This window comes from Haliaeetus albicilla, chromosome 13 (assembly GCF_947461875.1).
Source record: "Haliaeetus albicilla chromosome 13, bHalAlb1.1, whole genome shotgun sequence".
Lineage (NCBI taxonomy): Eukaryota > Metazoa > Chordata > Aves > Accipitriformes > Accipitridae > Haliaeetus > Haliaeetus albicilla.
The window spans coordinates 23,290,798-23,310,362 of record NC_091495.1 but is presented as its reverse complement, the minus strand read 5'-3'; the positions used below and the strand labels follow the sequence as shown (position 1 = coordinate 23,310,362).

General features: G+C 36.0%; 1 protein-coding gene across 8 annotated transcripts in view; it reads left to right on the top strand.

Annotated features, from left to right (window-relative positions):
• Window positions 1-19,565, top strand: part of LTBP1 (latent transforming growth factor beta binding protein 1) — a 209,152-nt gene that overhangs the window by 128,169 nt on the left and 61,418 nt on the right. For 3 of the 8 annotated variants that reach the window (XM_069800473.1, XM_069800475.1, XM_069800471.1), the window contains exons 10-18: window positions 3,580-3,702; window positions 5,266-5,433; window positions 8,551-8,784; window positions 10,800-10,822; window positions 11,839-11,941; window positions 12,553-12,651; window positions 14,690-14,815; window positions 15,970-16,095; window positions 16,808-16,930. In XM_069800473.1, the coding sequence (XP_069656574.1) occupies window positions 3,580-3,702; window positions 5,266-5,433; window positions 8,551-8,784; window positions 10,800-10,822; window positions 11,839-11,941; window positions 12,553-12,651; window positions 14,690-14,815; window positions 15,970-16,095; window positions 16,808-16,930 (1,125 nt within the window). The remainder of the gene's footprint in view (window positions 1-3,579; window positions 3,703-5,265; window positions 5,434-8,550; window positions 8,785-10,799; window positions 10,823-11,838; window positions 11,942-12,552; window positions 12,652-14,689; window positions 14,816-15,969; window positions 16,096-16,807; window positions 16,931-19,565) is intronic. The other 5 variants (XM_069800474.1, XM_069800477.1, XM_069800472.1 and 2 more) reach the window with 3 other exon arrangements.

Here is a 19,565-nt window from a genome sequence, read left to right as displayed (position 1 = left end):
AATATGTGTATATATATATATGCATTTCAATTCAGTAGCTAAGTTATTCAAAGTTAAAAAACTGCTTGAGAATTATAACAATAGACACCATTTGTATCTTCTACAACATACAGAGTTCTACGAACTTAAAAGATATGGTTCAGTTGAGTAGTACAGATAATACTAGTGTTGTGAATAAAATTATTAAATTCAACTTAGAAAGCAGGTTTCATAAATGTTTTTTTCTCTTCTGATCTAACTCTGCAGGGTTTTACTTTTTGTTTTTTACATGCCTATATACTTGCAGTATTCACATACTAAAATTTATCCATATATAGATTTTTAACCTTCCTTAAAATGAAGCTTGATGCAAACAATGAGTAAAATCATCATCTACTAGATGAAAAATGCATCATTAATCATTTTAAACATTGAAAGTATGAATGCTCTTATGTTAATCTATATAATTACTTACCTTGCTTAAATACATGTAGAATGGTAGAGTTATTCTCCTAGATAGGAAGGAAAAGTGCCAAATTTTTCATAAAGGTGACATATAAGCAAATAGCAATGTATTTTAATGGTTAACAAACAACACTTGGTCTTTCCTTGAAAAGAAGAACTATAAAATCAGTCAGATTAATATTTAAAATAAGTTGTCTTTTTCACTGATTTAAAATTTAAATGCTGTCTTCATTAGACAAAGCATTTCTGCTAATTCTACATGGATATATTCTGGATATATTCCAGAAAAAGCGACAAGAGAAAGTGATATGTTATGTATGTCCTCTGGGAGATATTTTCCTTTTTTTTTCCCCAGTAATATAGGTTAATTTTCCTATAAATAAAAATGTATATTTCAAACTTGTAAAGGGAGAAAGTTGTTTAAAGATGTCCAGCTATTACAATGTAGACAGTGAGCAATTATTTTCACTATATGTGCCAATGTCAACACCAATGAGTAACTAATATTAAATGATAAAAAACAAAAGTTAGATTAGAATAGAAGAGCACAGTCTTTGTTAAAAATATGTATCTTAATTTGTAATTTTTTTATATTCTCTTTCTTCCATCTCTTAATTTCTCTTTTGCTTTTCCTCTTCCTCCAAAATCTATATGTGCTTTCTGCACGTGTGTCTGTAATTTGTGTATTTGTGTAATTGCGTTGAGGATTTTTTTTTTTAAATGAATCTGGATATCGAGATTTTTCCTGTATTCGGAGTAAAGCATACTGTCTCTTCCTCTAACTTGTTTCCAATGACAGAGTTAGTGCTTCATCAAAGCAAGTAGAATTGTTCCATGGTTTAGTATTTGAGGACTAATCTGACAACCCAAATTGCCAACAGGTAGAAAATTCAATAGTGAGTTCTTGAGTGTTTCAGTATTTGCTTTCTATTAGCTTCTAGGTATTTCATAGTCTTCTCTTCCATTATGTTCCTTGTCGTGCCTGATGTTTGAAAGTGGAGGGTTAGCAATATGTCCTTTCCTACCGACAACTTTGCAACAGCGTCAATATGTTTCTATTTAGGGATGTTTCAGTAATTAATCAGTAATTCAGTAATTCAGTCTTTAGTTTGCTAGCTGTTAAGATTCAAGTTCATTCTTCACAATAGTCACAGAAGATAACGGTATTGATACAATGATGATCTTCCTTTTGGGATCAGTTGGCACTCTGTAGATGCCTTCAATCATATTTTGAGATTTCAGGGCAAAAGAAAGAACATAGACTAAGCGACTGAAGAAGCTGTCTAAAAAAATGTCACCAAGTGCATCAGAACAAGTCTAGCTTACTAAATATTCTGTGTTAGTGCAATCTTTAAATAAGATATTCCTGCACTTATATGGGACATCTTCCTGCTCAAAGATTGGATGGGTCAAAAGGTAGACTGCTGTAGGAGAACATTTCAGCAGGTTTTTCTGCTCTTTTCTTATACCATTCTCCTTTTTAAGTAGTCCACTCCCTCTGAGGTAGAAAGTCATGTAGTCTGAGAATTTCACTTGAAAATTCCTTTGAGGCAAAGCTGATCCTTTGTAATTCATGTGGTTTCCATCACATTTTATTCAAAGTTCTAGGACAGAAATTATCACCCTTTGTCACATGTGGCTAAGTCCATAGAGGTGAAGTTGATCCAGGTGGTGTCAAGGTACTAGATTAGGTATTGGAAGCATTGGAAGAGCTGAGGGATAAGCTCAACACTGATATTTGGAAAAAATCACAGCTGATATGGCAACTGCTAGAGCCTGCTGTACTGTGAGCTTAAGTCTTGTGCTCCTGTGTACTGGGACAGGTAGCCAAACTTGTGGAGAAAAATTAAGAAGAAGGTAGGAAAATAAAATGTTCTTTCTGTAGGTTTCCAAAAGCAAACTCTAGCACATCTGTTATAATTCACATATTCAACTTCTTACCCTCATTGGTTGTGTTGAATCAGGAGCAATATACAATGAGATCAAGTAAAATGATGAAAGTTTTATAAAAACTAAGAGGAAAGGTAATAAATATTATATATTTTAGATAAAATTATCACTAATACCTGATTTTCAAGGAGCTAGCTGGAATATCTGACTTCCACTTGAAGCTTGTTTACCCAGCAAGGTAGGCATTTTTCCCTAGCTTAGGGAAAGGGATGGAAAATCTTATGTAGGAATAATGTGCATGAACACTTTAAAGTAGGTCTATATCAATGTGCTGTCTCTATTTTTCTGAAAGAGGAGACATGACAATTTATGATGGAGACAATTATAGGTTAGGGTGGGGTATTTAATTATTTCTTTTTATTATTTTAAGGTTTTGATTATCAGTGCAAGCTACATTGTTACTGTCTCCTGAAATAAAATCCTAGTTTGGCTGACTTAGTTACAGATGGTATCCAGATTGTTGGACAGGTCCTATTCTAAGAATAAGTGAATTATAAATACAACCCCAAGTGTGATAAAGGTCTGAGGCCCAATGCTTGGGGCATAGGAGAATAATTCAGTGACACCCTGAAAGGGACACTGATGCAAGTAGCCTAGTGACAGCAAACTTTATCAAAGCAGTTGTTAATTATTACAAAGTTGTATTCCCATGGATATAATCCTTTTCACCCCACATCACATGTGTTCTGTGCTTCCTGAAGCCTATTCTTGCTATTAAGATGGGGTAAGGTCTTTAGGCTAGAGATGGTATTTTTGCATTGTGCTTCTTCCAGCGCAATGAAGCTTCAGGCACTACTGAATACAAATACTAATAAAAACTGTATTAAATGCGTCAAGCAGTGTTCCATCCTGTATAAAATATACTACGTCACTTAAAACTTGTCTCCGTGAATATTCTTGTGAGTCATGTTTGACCGTGCAAGCAAGCATCTACGCAGGAAAAGAGAGGTTGATAAGCCAGTCAAAGTGTATTTGTTTTTTAATTCAGAGTACTCAAGAATGATGTATAAATGTAATTTTTTTTTCTGTTATGTTCTCAGCAGTGTTTTAAAGGCTTATAAATCAAATGTTGTCAGTATGGGGAAAAGTGTTGATTGGAGTGTTAACTCGTAACAGTTCTTCTGCACATCCTTAAAAAAAGATAACTTCTGAAGAAGAATCTGATTATTTTCAATTTTCTCACAGATATCAATGAGTGTCAGTTACAGGGGGTATGCCCCAATGGTGAGTGCTTGAATACCATGGGCAGCTACAGATGTACCTGCAAAATGGGATTTGTGCCAGATCCTACCCTCTCAAGATGCATACGTAAGTAACAGTGCCAATCAGAGTACCAAAACAGATACTTAGGTGTACTTCAGATGAGGATTTATTTGACTGGCCCCAACTCTTCTAAGCTGTCCCCATCTTTTTTGCTGTCCCTGCCTCCTTTTCTCAGCTTATCACTTTATTTAGTCATTCTCAGTGCTCATGCCTCTTTTTTGTCTCTGTCCTGGGAGCCTTAGTCTCTACCAGTGGCTGTCTGGGATCCTTGCCATCTTTTCCTGGTTTTTTTTGTCACAAAACCTTCAAGGCCACATCCAGCCTTCTCATACACTCACTCTTTCTCACCAGCCTGGAGTTCTTCCCACTATTTTTTTTTCCCCTCTCTGCTAGACCCCCAGCCAAAATCATCTTTGTGTCCTGCCTTCCCCTCTTCTACCTCTGCAGCTTTGACCTGGGTAGTTTACATTACTAAACATTCAGCCCAGGATGATGTTTGGCACATTTTCCTTCTTATTAAAAAGGATTAAAATTAAGAAGTAATTAGGTGGAAGAAAAAGTTGTGAACAGCATGAATGCAAATATTTTTCTCTGTTAATCAGCTTTTACTTGATTTGAGATCAACTGCCTCTGCAAGAAGAAAAGAAGGCATAGAGAGCAACTAAATTTCTCACTTTAAGTTTTTTGGGAAGAATATTTACAAGTGAAAAATACCCCATTTCCTAAGCTCCGTATCTGAGCTATCTTTAGAGTTACAAAATATAGTCTAGAGTCGTGGGTGAATTCTTTCATTTTTTTCAGCATAAGTATCTTGTGCTACTAGGTAATGACACTCAATTACTGAGGAAGTTTTTCAGCATTTTGAAGAATTTCTTACCACTTTTCAGCTTAACACCAGAAAAAAGGAGTTGGTTTTCATTCTTGCTTTTACATGTCATGTTGAAAATTAGGTAGTCTTTGTATTTTTTGAGTTAAGTGAACATACTACCCAGACCTGTGAACTGTATGTTAATGTGGATGCATAAATTAGAAAGGTGGACGGATCTTAGCTTCCTGTTACCTCACAATACTCATAGCTTATGGCCTTTGGCTCTTCCACATTAAAACTAAGTATAACAAAATGTAAATACATAATTGTCTCTTTTATAAAAAAAGTTTCATGTATGATACTTAATCCTTTTGCAGTCTTGTTTATATAGCCTACTTATAGCTGAATGTTCCAGTGGCTATGTAGCTTGATGCAATTGTATATTGCCAGTGATTGACCTTAGTCTTCAGCAGTTGGACTTGTGTTAGAAGTGAGAGAGGTGATTCTGACTCTTTATCATGGAAGCATGGCAACTGCTGGTTTGGAAATGATTTTTTTTTTTTTTTTTTCCTTTAAAATAGTTTTTATCCTTGGTCTAGGTTGAGTTGGAATTCAGGAGTGTTTGATGTGAAATAAGAATTTTCTTTTATGTTGTGATTGTGGCTTGAGATAGGTGTTTGAAATAAAATTTCTGCAGATAGTAATGCTAATCGATTTAACTGGTGTTGGAAATGTATTGGTGGTTCTCTGTTTTGCTTTTCCTGTGAACAGTACCATTGTCTCCTCCACTTTCCTTGCAGCTGATAATCCTATAGTTGCTGAAGAGAAAGGACCCTGCTACCGGTTTGTTAGTGCAGGAAAGCAATGCATGCATCCTCTTTCTGTTCAACTCAGCAAGCAGCTTTGCTGTTGCAGTGTTGGCAAAGCGTGGGGCCCGCACTGTGAGAAGTGTCCGCTTCCAGGAACAGGTAAGAACTGCCCATTAAAAATACAAGCTCTTGCCCCCACCCTATGTTTGTTATGCATGCTTTAAAAAAAAAAAAAAATCCAAGAATTTATTTTAAACAAGAAGTGTCCATCAGTAAATTATGATAGTTCTCTACACGATAGTAGAATAATCACATGTATAGTAGTTTTTTCCATACGGATTTGTGATTAAAACAAAGGAATTATGTTGTGATAGAATTCCAGATTAACAATATTTGCATCTCGGAATTCTTCCTTGAACTTTGATTCTCCATCACATGAAGATAAATTTATTGTACGTTATATTCTGACTATAGATACAGGCAAATTAAGCCAAAATCTAATTAATACTCTTCAGTTGTTAAAGGCACCAGTGAAAGGATGGCAGGTTTTGAGAATCAGGTTACAGAACAACATGTGTTGTAGTTTACATTACAGTTAGTGGGATATGTATGGGAGTATCTGTGCTTTTTAACCTTCCTTTACCATCCATTTTGAGGAATGTGCTAAATATGGTGTTGCCTTCTTAACAATAAACTGGTAGATAAACATTTCATGCCACCTTTCACTTAATTCCTTACTTGATACATAAAGCTCACTTGTATTATCAGTGTTCACCTGGAGTCCTACTGTTTTTTAAATATATAAGGACTTGGTTGGTCACTACCCTCATTTAGGCTGCTCATAGATTAAGAGACCACATATTATAGATACTGATTGCTGCTTTCAAGTACCTTTTATTCCCCAATTTTGCTTAAAACTTAAATGACCAAAGTTGGAGTCTTCAGTCAAAATCAACTGAATATTATTTTTTGATGTCCAGCCTGGTCAGTATTTTAGCACAGGTATTTGTAATGGTAATCTACTGTTCTTACTGAGGTTGCTGCTGCAGGTATCACTATTATGATACAGGTCATGTATTTCTTTGGAGTATTTTATAAAGATTCAGATTTTCAAAACTAGCTAGCTGCTTTGGGAAATCCACGGCTAGCATCAGAGACGTGATGAAAGCAGCAGATTCCTTACTTTTTTAAGTTGGGCTTACAGAAATGGAAGTGATCAACATTTTTGAGCATTTCAATTGATTTTTAAAGCCACTGCTTCCTGTATGACCACTGGGTTGCTACATCACTGATTAGGGTTTTAAAAGTCCAGTTCACTTTGAGATAAATAATATTTCTATGGCTTTTTAATGGATAAGAAAACATATTCTCATCAGATGACTTGCAATTTAAATGCAGATGCTTTACATCTATGAGAATATTGCATGAGGCTTTATACCAAATTGTGTGTATTCTGGAGCAGAGAATATATCTTTTTGTTGACTGCTGTCTAGTCGTAAAAAAGACAGAGTTGAATATTATGTGAAATTGGTTATTTTAGCGATTTTTCTTAATGAAAAGACTTCAGAGAGAAAATCTGTGAGTAGAAAATTCTGATGAACTGTGTGGAAAACACTTTTCCCGTTTCATGACAACTTTCATGATTTAAAAACATGTTCCTTTCTGTAACAGGTTAAATTCATAATCTTTCAGAGTTTTCTGAAAAATGTGTGAAAGTGGGATACTCCAGAATGGGGTAATGTATTTACTGCAGCATCCCATGTTAATTTAAAAGTCATTGAATTAAAAAGTCATGATCTCACTTTCTTACAGCTTTTAAAATATTTGTACAAAGTAGGCCAGCTCCAAAAGAGAGACTGAGAGAGGCCAGCTTTCTATACCCAAGTGTTGAGAGCACTTATCAGAGCTGTGGTAGAATAAAGCTCACATTTCTATTCTGCATTTGAGAGAATATGGCCTGAAACAAGATGCATCCTAAGTATGCATCTGAAGGGACACATGTCAAATTTTCTCCGACTTCCTCCTTTGACCAGAATTCCCACCCTCAGTTGGGTGTTTTTGTGGCAAGTTTTGATATTAGCATTTCCCAACAAAAAGTATTTCATGATTCTGAATCCACTCACTTGGTTTGACCCTTCATCTTTTCTATTACTAAGACACCATCAGAACACAGTATGTAATTAATGCATACTGCAATTTAATGTACAATTTAATGAATTCATCTGTGGATTACCTATAGCTAGTATTTTGCGGGTTTATTTTAGATGCTAATTCATTTTAAAACCTTGATGTGTTCAAAGCAGAATTTGTGAACTTAGCAATGACCCACTCCACGCATCTCTTAAGAAGCTGTAAGAAATCACATCGGGCACATGGGAGACTAAATCTTTGATGTTTCATGCCAACATAGCTTTACCTAGAGCAAAGAGGACAGTGAAGCACTGCCCCTCAAGACAAGCTCTCCCTGTCCCTGACAGGAGCATAGCTATTATCTTTGATGGGAGGAAGGCTGACCCGTATTTCTTTTTCATTCTAGTCTTCCACTAGGACTGCAAAACCTGATGCTCATGTAGAGCAGCTGCAGAGAGCAGAGCAGGTGCTGCTACGTGACTTTCATTACCCTTTTCTGTAGCAGCTTTATAAATGAGATTATTTCCCCTCTCTTCCAATGGTGATTTGGCTTTTTATGACCCCGATCTTGTTTTTATCCAGACCACTGAGGTCAGTGGAAAGACTTATTCAATTCAGTGGAATTTGGATCAGGGCTGGTATGAGACCTCTGATGTATTCAAATGGGATCCTGTGAATGAATGTTGTTACTGATTGATATTCTTCTGGTCCTCTAGTACAGGGGTGGTGAGCTTTTTTCCTTTGGTTTCTGCAAAAAGAGGGTGATAGAAATAGTGATCTTCATTCCTTACGCAATGTAAATGATGATGACAATTTGCATACTTAAATTCATACTCAGAAAGTATATACTGCTTGAAGAGGATTAATTAAAAAAATTATCTTGATATAATGATAGATTAAAATTAACTGAAGAAAGATGGTAAACTGGAGTTGAAACCTCCTGGGAATAACAACCAGAACATGCTTTTGGGAGAATGCTCAGTCATACTAGCATGCAATGCATAACTTGTCTTTAAGTAGTTTTTTGTAAAAATGTATATACAGTATGAGGTTAAATTTATTAGTGGTAGTCATTGTATTTTCCACTATGTCAACATATTGCACTTTTAGATGCCTAAAAGGAATATTTTCCCATCCCAAATCTAGCTGCTTTTAAGGAAATCTGCCCTGGTGGAATGGGTTATACGGTTTCTGGCCCTCACAGAAACAAGCTATATCATCACCCTGCAGTTAGAGTACAGCCACCTGTCATTGGCAAGACCCCGATTACTCAACCTGTTGCTAAAGGTACTTCTCCTCCACCTCTCCCAGCAAAGGAAGAGCCAGTGGAGGCACTGACCTTCTCACAGAAAAGTGAGACTGAGATGGCTGTGCAAGAAGGTGAGAGTGGGAAAATTTAGTCTTTCTGTATTTCTGTGCATGTGTCTTCCATGGTATGTTTCTTTGCAGAGTAGACGCATACAGTGCAGGACAAAGAGGCATCACTTCCCACAGCAGAGCATTCCATGTTGTGGAGTGTATTATGTTACATGATTTACTTCTGAAATTCTATGTAAACCTCCTACCAGATGCTGAGAACACCAAAGAGAGAGAGACTGCTTCAATCTCATTAATTTTTATGATAAGAAATAGTAAATATTTGTTGTAAGACTTTTATAAAGATATTTATAATCTCTAACTTATAACAAAGGACTCAACTCAGGCTTTGATTTACTAGTATTTGGGGTCGCAGAAGCTAAGGGGTTTTCATCATCTTTCTTCTATATGCTTCTGTAGATTAGCACCATGTGGCGCACCCTTCATGTGGTCTGCTCTCACCCCTGCGGCTGTACACTCCCTTGGTGTGACCATGTTGGATCAGCCTCTGTCTGCTGGGCTGTTTAATGATTAGTTGACTCCTCTAAGATATTTTTCTCAGGCTTTGTTTTCTGCAAGCTCCTCTAAGAACTTGTAGCAGCCAAAATTGTCCTGAGTCTAAAACAAATGCAGAAGCAAAGAAATGCAGAAAGCGGCACTATTGTAAATACATTGCCAGCAAACTTGGCATGAACTAACTGTAGACAAGAAGAGATACATTGCTGAAGAACCCTCCCATGATACTGAATGCTTAATAGGTTATTTCCAAGTAGCAGTTATGTATCTGTGTGTCAGGCTATTATTAGAAAGAGTTTCAGTCAGCTGACTTTGCAAAATTCTGTGCAACGTGGGTTACTTTCCAGTTAAAATCACTGTTCTAGTTTTGCTTTCAAAAAGAAAATGGAGCTAAACTGAATCTGGAGAGAAAAATAAGCCCTTCAAATATACTTACAGACTGTGCTGGATTATACAATCTCACATAAACCTCTGGGCTTTTCTGTGTTACAAAGTGGAAAAAAGTAGTGTATCATTTGCTAAAATATTACTTCAGTAATTAGAAAGAGTGCCACATTCTAGTAAATCTTAAAACAGAGAAAATCTGGAGAAAAGAGGAATTATTATTTTTTTAATTTAAAAAAATTTTGAAAAACACTTACTCTAAGTCAGTAATGACACATACGCATGTTTGAATTTTATATTCCATTTTTTTATATGTTTGCATTTTGAATTTTTGAGATTTTATTAGAAGTTCTCACAGTTTGGATAATCAACCTCCATGCTAATACTGAAGAAACTAAAGCAATAAGAGTTTTGGGGTTTTGGGGTTTTTTTTGGGTTTTTTTGTTTTTAAATCTATCCCGTGGAAAATGTTAGTTGTGGGGAAAAAAAAAATTCTTACAGTTTTTTATAGTAGCATATAGATTTTCATCAGTGAAAGACAAATTCAAAAAAGGCAAACTGCAATAGCAAATAAAAACTTATATGAAATTTCTACCTCTCCTTCCCAGAAAAAAGTCACTTTTGTGGAGGGGAAAAAAAAAAAACCCAAAGCACTTTCACTTGCTTAAAGAAAAGGCATATTTCAGATCTTGATTTTTTTGTTTTTACAATAAATTCTTGCAAATTTGTTAATGGTTAGTTATATATCATTATGATATTAATTTACCTTTAAAATAATTACAGACGTTGATATTCCTTAGAAGGACTTAAAAACGTTTAATCAGTGAGATAATGACCTGTGTTTCTCGGATTGTTTCTAAGGAAACAAATAATTGAGAAACCTATAAGGCTGCTGAATACTGAGTAAATAGTTCTAAGCATTGGTCAGTGTGTAGAATCTTATTCTGGTTTCAGGTTAGTTGTTAAGCTTGCTTCAGGAACATTACTTCAAGTTTGCACCATTTTGGAATGAGGTTAGAGACTTAAATTTTTCTGCGATGGCAACAACCACTTTCAAATGTGCTAGTAGTTTTAAATAGAATGTGTAAGAAAATGTTATGTGAAGACTGATTAATTTTCTTTTTTCTTTCTGGTTTTAGTGGCAACTGCAGCCCCTGATCAGGTAAAACATGATGTGATCTATCTAGAATTAGAATGCAGACCATGTGTATGAGAGGTGATACATTAACTCTGAAAAGGATTTAGGATTTATGAGGATCAAACAACTCGCTGTGGACTTACACTGCAAACCCTGAGGCAAAAAGAGCTCATGTTATTATTATATATAACAACAGGCAGGTAGTGAGGTACAGGAAAGAGATTACTGTAACTTCTTTATAGAGCATTGGGGGAGGGTCTAGTACTATATTGTTCCTTCCCATTCTGGAGCCTGTATTTTAAAGAGGATACTGAAAAATGCAGACAGCATGAAGGAGAGCAACATATACTATCAGCTAGAGAAAATGAATTGGAGACAAACGCTATGAAGCTTTGAGAAGCACTTGTGGCACCTGCTTAAGAGACTGGTATTAATGCCTAAGTTAGTTTCCTAGGTTTTTTTTAGAGTTGCTGTGCATTCAGTGGAGAAGAGCAGGTGCATATTTATGTTAAGTCCCCCGTTCTGGAGGTTCCAGGTTCTCTGTGCTGAAGATAATGGGATTCATTAGGAATAACTGCAGCTGTACTTCATTTCATTTTCCGAAAGACTTACAAACATCTAACAGTTTAATGAAAATAAGATGATCAGTGCAATAGCTAAGAGAGAAACTTTCACAGTGGTCAAAGACTAGAGATATATGTGATTGTATACTTTCGTGTGATGCTGAACTGCAATTAAATACTATTCATAAGAGATTAAAGACCAGAGGCTGGGAGAACTATGGAGGGACAAAGCCAAAGATACAGTTAGAAGCTCCATGAAATGGCTGCTTCAAATAAAATCAATGTTAAATTGTATGCCATTGTGTAAACATAGTATTCCATATTCTTTCAGGCTTAAATTGGTGGTAATTAATGATCTGCTATCAAAAGACACTTGTGAGAATGTTAGCAGTTTCTCAAGACAGGAGCTTATGGGTTGTTATGATAGCTGAATTAAGAGAATGTTTTCAGAATGTAAATTTTCAGTCATTCTTTTAGGAATTAGCATCCCTTGATCAAGAAAAGCAGCCATATCTAGAGCCTGGGCAGCCTCAGCTTTCTCCTGGAATTTCAACAATTAACCTGCATCCACAGTTTCCAGGTAACTTGTTTTGACTTGTCTTTTAGTATGAGAGTGCTTACAGTTCTTCAAAGAATGGGAGGCTAGCAATTGTAACAGAGGTTAATGAAAAATTGATTGCAGCTTCACAAGCAATTTTACCATGAGCAGAATATGAAAAAAAAAATAATAATCATGGAAGCTGAAGTGGGAGGAATTGAGAGGTTGGCATTGGCTCAGGGACTTGTTAGGAGGCAAAGATATACTTTAGGAAAAAGTGATATCCTGGATTACATACATGAGAATTTTAATGTTGGCAGAGTTGAGGCCTTGTACCCCTTTCAAGAGGAGGCTTTACTTTGGTGCCTCCTTGTAGATTTATGTATTACTTTCACTGCGAAAGTTTTACTATTGTGCTTGCTGTCTTTAGCACCTCAGTTTTTTTCACAAGACGTAGAATGATGGAAAACCCAGTTATATTATTTTTTCTACTCCAGAACTAAGCAAGCAGAATAAACTAATGAAAAGCTCCCTAGTGTCTGGCTCATTCAGTATCATGTGTGAATTCTTTAGGTGTTTGGGGTTTTTTTTTTTTAATGCTTTAAGGGGTTTTTTTTTTTGGATGTGACTGATTTCCATTCCATGTCACACAGTAGTGATTGAGAAAACATCTCCTCCTCTGCCTGTTGAAGTTGCTCCTGAAGTCTCTACTTCGAGTGCAAGTCAAGTAATTGCACCTACTCAAGTTACAGGTATTGTACTTCCTTTTTAGAACTAAAAATAAATTCAGAAATTACTGTGAGTTCCTGACACTATAACTTGTTCCGTCCTACTTCTGAATTATAATAGGGAAGAGAATGTAGCTGTAGAACAGAAATAAATATTCTGGGGAGAGATAGCAAGTACAGAACAGCACAGCAATGAGGGTACTGTCAACAGAGCCAGAACGTACCTGCCATTTTTGTGCTCACAAATAAATGATAGAAGGAAAAATTAATAATTCCACCTCAGATTACACGATCTGCAACTGAAGTCCAGAACTGAAGACTTCTTGGATCCAAGTTAGGTCTTCAGACAGTCTCCGCATGTGTTCGTGAAGTATACGTGATCATGTTCTTTGAGGAATGTAGACCAGCATGTTCTACAAAAAGCAGATGAGGATTTACTGTAAGATATGTTTTAAAATGTTCTTTTGATGTTTGTGCTTCTTCCTTTTTTGATGTATTAAAATAGCCTTTTCTACATCCATGTGTCAAGAAGAGAAAATAACAGAAATGCAAGTAATGCTCCTGTCATAGCTGAAACTTGTCTAAGTGATGGCTGTGTCCAAAAGGCATGAAAATTTCACTTGCTGTAAATTTGAAAACAAAAAGGTGAATCACCTATGTGTGTATACATGAGAGCATTACAATGTCACATTGGCTAGTCTCTTGGAATTAACACAGGCTTTGAAGCAATTGCAATATCCAGGTAAATACTTTAAGATGCAGTATTATATATGGTATAGATATCTAGGCCTACCAAGAGGTTTTGTAATTTGCATTCACAGAGAGAAATTGCACTTGCTTTAATAAAAGTTTAACTCTTTGAAGATGGCTTTCCTTCATACGGGAATGGATTTTTAAGTTGCATGGAATATGCACAGGGTCTAAATCACCCAGTTGTTTGAAGTATGATTCTGTCTGCAGTTAAATTCTTCTGAATCTACTGTAAGACTAGAGAAAGTACTGTGTCCTGTAAGCATTCAGCTGCTTCCTTCAATTACCTATAATTACAGTTTTCTAACCCATATGAAAGTTCTACTAATGGTGATTGTCAAACCAGAATTGGAAGTCTGCTCTGCTGTGACTGTGCCCTTTCTGCCAGCCAGCTCCCTGCTTCCTTACAGAGAGAGGAAGTTAGCCTGCTGGAAACTCACATCAGTTAGAAAAAACATGGTAGTTTTCCATGTTCTGCTGTTTTTTCTTTACTCAGGAAAAGGAGTAGAACTAAAAATTGCTGTGTGCTATAAACAAATATATGAATCTGTTGTTCAGATAGAGTTCCAAGTGTTGTTCAGATATTTAAAAGGTAGTAACGTCTAAGTGAAGTAAGATTTGTAGGACAAAATCCTAAACTGGATTTAAAAAACTGAATGTAGTTAGAGATGAGAAGTTTCTGAGTGCCTTAATTCTGTACTTTAAGATTTAGTTAAATTTAAATGTAACCTATTTCTAAATAGTCAGGATAAATGATTCTTCTTTACAGATCACTTCTTTTACAGGAATTATGATTTCATGCTGCTGTATAACCTTAGTTTAAATTGCAACTAAACACAGTCATTAGTATTTTTTGCAGTAACACATATACTTTGAGAATTTCTAAAACTACTGTAAGGGTTTAGCATCCAATGCTGCTCATACGTGAATCTCCTTATCCTACAAAATCCATCCAAGCCATTAACAGATGAATATTCTGTAAAAACAATCAGAAACCCATTACAGTTTTTTTCTTAGCCTTTGATGCAAAGATTAAATCGTATAAATTTTTCCTTTATATTATCTTCATTTTACTTTATTTTTTATGTACCCATTTATATATCTTGGATAGGACATAAGAATATGTCACTAGGAAAAGCCTATATGGTTTCTAGATTATTCCAGTTAAGGTATTCATTACAGAAACTCAGAACTTACAAACTTGATTTACAGTTGTTTTCAGGCCTAATCTTTCTACTTGGATTACCGAATTCTGTGCACTTACTGAACTATGTGGGAGAGTTTAACACTAAACTTTTTTTTGTTTGCTTAGAAATCAACGAATGTACAGTTAATCCTGATATCTGTGGAGCAGGACACTGTGTTAATTTGCCTGTGGGATACACTTGCATCTGCTACGAGGGGTACAAACTTAATGATCAGCAGACAAAGTGCTCTGGTATGAATGGACACTTTCAAAAATCTGATATAACCATGCTATGAAATGCTTGAAATGTAGAGTCTGGTCAGGGGAAATATGCTACAGAGCAGTCAGGAGTTACTTCCTCTACTGAATGCTTCCAAACTACACAGAAACTAGTTTTTGTATGTCAAAATTTGCCAGGTAGTCTCTGATACAGCTTTTCAGCCACTCAGAACTGAATGTGAATTTAATTAAATTCGATGAAAGCCTTTCCCATTGTGAGATGAGAGCAAAAGTGATTAGACAGACCATCTCTTCTCAGCTTCATATCGGGTATCTAAAATCATCAGACTGCTAGGAGGAAATACACTTCTGTTTGGAGAAAGAATGGCAGAATTAGTGCCTGTTTCTCAGAATGATTTACCCAGCTACTAGCTCTGCAGCTAGACTAAATCCAGTCATTTTGTTATGTCTTTCCTTTCAACCTTCTGCTGAAAAGAGAAAGTATATCGTAAACATCCCAGAGGCACATTAGGAGATCCACAAACTGAGGTCTTCATTCCCTTCTAAGCTAGTAAGTTCTGGAACAGAGGGCTCTGACGAACATGAGGCAGAGCCCAGACTGGCTCTATGTGAGCCATTTCAGATTTGGAAGCAGCTAGGTTGGTATCTTTCCTTCATTCAGAGTATGCTGGTTCCTCTGTAACTTGGATCAGAAAGAGTTTACTGTATCATGTTGCCAGATTGTACACTATCAACTTCTCATGCTACCAAATGTTCAGTAACTTCACACTGATACGTATACTATCAGGTGCAACTATAGTATTAGAAAATAATTTACACACATACACAACCAAATGGCAACTTAAAATCCTTCTATTTCATCCAAATTGTGTTAATGTTCCATGCTTGCAGCTTGTGCTCAGTGTAGTGATTTGAATAGTAATCATGTCACATTCTTCAGGCCAATGCAATATTCTTATGGTCTAAGCCAATAAGATAATTTTTTTCCAACCAAAACTATTTAATGCATCTTTTTTGCAGCTCGGAGGGAGAGGAAAACATATACTTTTTCAAATAGTTAAAATAATTATAAGATCAGTCTTTTCAAAAGCATGGCATAGAATGCACAAAAAGAATCACAACTAAATATGTTATTCTATAGTCTTATGTTTTTATTTCTTTTATAGATATTAATGAGTGTAATCAGGCACCCCATCTCTGTTCCCTTGGACGCTGTGAAAATACAGAAGGAAGTTTCCTATGTATTTGCCAAGCTGGATTCATGGCCAGTGAAGATGGAACTGACTGCGTTGGTAATTACTGGTCTCCTTTATAGAAAATAAAAATATAAAAATGAATCAAGAAGCTTATCTAAAACACCCTAAAGTCCCCTTTTGAGTTTTTTCCTCAATGTCATTAGTACTAGACTGATGTCTGGAAGGGTTTTTAACTGTCTCTCACCAGGTATTGTGGTGAGGAAAACATTTGAGCAGCTCCTACTACTTTTCAAAATGGTTATTTGTTGAAAAACAAGAATTTATCCAGCATCATGCTTGTTTAGGAAAATTACCATTTAGTAAAAACACTTTCTGTGGTAGAAAATACAAATATTCAGAACTCTTTCAATCACTCGCAGTTTTAACGAACCATATTTTTAAATATAGCTGCAAACAGCCATGGACTTTGCAGAGCAATACAAACAGCCTGAATTGGCTGTGATCTTCCTCAGGTTAGCACTCCCTTGGGCACAATATGCGTGCAGGGACATGCATTGTGTTTGCAACCACAGGGCTGCTCACTGGCCTTCTTCCTACAGCCTGGTTATTTCTAGATCTCATTCTCTGCAGTTACAAGCAGCGAGGTAAAGATGGAACTATTCAGTAAGAACAGCTGTAGGGCTATGGCTTGCAAACAGCTTCAAAAATCCAAACTTACTTATGTTTAATTAAACCAGAGTTCAGCGGAGATGCAAGCATTCAGTAATTACATGGTAAGCAAAGTTTCTCTTCTTTTTTTCATCTGCAGATTTTGATGAATGTTCAAGACCTCATACTTGCGGGGAAGGCTTTTGCATAAATACTGTTGGCTCATATAGATGTGAATATTGTGATAGTGGATACCAAATGAACAGGAGAGGTGAATGTGAAGGTAGGTTTGGACTCTTCACCAGTAGTAATACAGTAACAGTTGCCAAGCCAAACAACTGCAATAGGATGAACCATTTGTTTGCATTGACTGCTGTTTCTGATCTCAACAGAAAACTTTACATCTGTTTCTTTATTTTTGAAGAAATCTGGCCATTAGATGGAAATACTAAAAAAAACACAGGTTTTTTCATGTTTAACTTAATATTTTTCTACCTGGTATATCTCTTTTAATTCCTTTCAATCCTCATTTGCTATTTGATTTCAGATGGAATATCTTGGCACAGTGGTTTTATATCTATGTGTGTTCAGAGTTCCCTTTCCCCATCCCACTCTGTGCTTATTTCCATGGGTAATTTCTCTAGCTTACATCTTACTGCTGGATTTCTCTCACAGCTACTTTTTTCATTTAATTTGCCTTCAGATCATTTAACTTCCTCCTGTACACCAGCTGAAAATGGCAGAATGTTCAAAATGTTGGTTGCTTGTTTTATCCACAGTATGTCCTGGATAATGAAGTGAAGTTACCATTTATTCATATCACAAAAACAATGCCAAATGTTACTGCCATTTGGCATGATTAATGTTGCCTGCTGTTCAAGGGAGGCTTAGCACTATGGCTTGAGCTGCAAAAGGAGAATTCTCAGAGGGTGCAATCTTAAATAAGAAACCTTTTTGAGTACTCTCCAATCTTGTCAGTTATTTGATGTCTGGAACCGCAATTCAATTCCTGTTATTTAGATTTAAGACACTGCAAAGGAGTTCCTCTACTATGGACGGAGCCATCTCGGGACAGCTATTTTAACAGCTCTTGCCATGGAATCTCTTAACTTCATTGTTAGTCCTTCCCTGCATACTTTACCAAGTTTCTGTTTCAAAAAAAAAAAACCAACCAACAAACCACCTATAATTTTTCCTGTACTATAACAGATAGCAAATGGTAAATTTTTTTACAGTGACTTTTTTTAATTTGGAAATATATATCTAGTGGGTGCTTCATGTTGCAGGAGATCCTAGGACATCTGACCTTCAAAACTTCACATTATTTTTCACTGTGATATTTTTACCTTTTTGCTGTTCTTTTTTGATTTTCAACTTGAATTGTGAACTAAAAACCACAGGCAGCCATTTAATTTTAAATATAGTTTTGTTCATGATTTAGTCTGAGTTACTTAGGACAGAATAAAATTGCTAACATGTTAGGTTGCCTAGCAAATGAACAACCTAAAGCTGCTGTGGCTATATTTGCTGCTCCGAGCATTGCTAAAAGGTTCCTCTTTCTATTTAATTTTTAATTTAATTTAATTTTTTTATTATTTAAATAAATGTTTCACACACTCCACTCTTACAACTACTTTTTTCAAATCTTATCTGTCAGTAGGGAATCTGTGATTAAAATGGGCTAGAAATCAGAATCTCACAGTGTGTCAAATTTCTTATTAGCTTGCATTTTAAGTAGTGTGGTGGTAGTCCTCTATCATTTAACTCAACAATATGTAATTTCTGAAACCAAATTCTCAGTTGAAAGTTATTTAAGGTTGCTTAAGGGAAAAACCCTCCTACACTAAATCCATCAAACCAAGGAAATGACATATTTGGGGAATCATTTCACCATGTCATTACACCTACACATTATAGTCACCCTACTGACAGATTACAGATTCCACAAATAACTCCTTTCCACCTCCTCCACATTTCAAAAACAAAGGCAAGAAACCTCCAAGCTGCATACAGTACACACAGTTTGCTTACAGTTCCTCACCCATCTTCATTCTGCCTTCAAGCTATACTCATGCAAGCTCTGTCATGGGCCTAGCCTGGGAAACAGAGTGCATATATGTTGTTGTTGTTGTAGAGTCTATTGTTTATGTAGAACAGTGTGACAGGCATAGCTTCATATGATTAAGTATTCCTGTAAAATCTTATTGGGATTTCTTTAAGCTTTGCAGCATTTAGACTTTATTTTGACTGAAAATTTCTGTACCGAGTACGTCATTGATGTTGTGTGTTTTGAGGACAGATACAGTCCAGGCAGTTCTGAGAACAGGTTTCAGCAGAAGTGGATTTTTTTGTTTAAATAAGTAAAAAAAATCTCACAGCAGTTTCACTGAGGAACGTTTGCAGGTCTACATTGTAGCAGCTGAGGAGGCCTGTTGCTGGTTTTATGAGAAAGTATTCTGAGCTGGACAATCACGATTCTATGAAAAATTGTGATTTGCCCACATCCAGTGAGTTGTTTGGAGCTGGGATGTTCAGTTCTCTGAAGATTGGAGCATTGTCCAGTTAAATTACAAGTGTTGAAGGCTACTTTCCTTCTGTGATCTTGTTGCAAAAACTAGGAGTAAATTGCCTCCCTACTCTCTGTGCTGGAGTAGCAGTCCTTAATTGCAGAAGATACAACCACTAGGCTTGGGGCAGGGACAGGAGCTTAAGCAGCTGGATTTAGAGGTGACTTTGATGATTTCATTAGTTCTGTGCACTGCATGAAGCAAGTATTTGGTAGGAAAGACTATAATTATTGTGTAATTAAAGACCATATTATAAAATGATACTCAAGTATGGGAGCAGACTGGAATGAGGCTGCCCACAGAGTTTTAATTCCAGCATTTTCTGATCATTGGTCACTTGACAGCAACTTG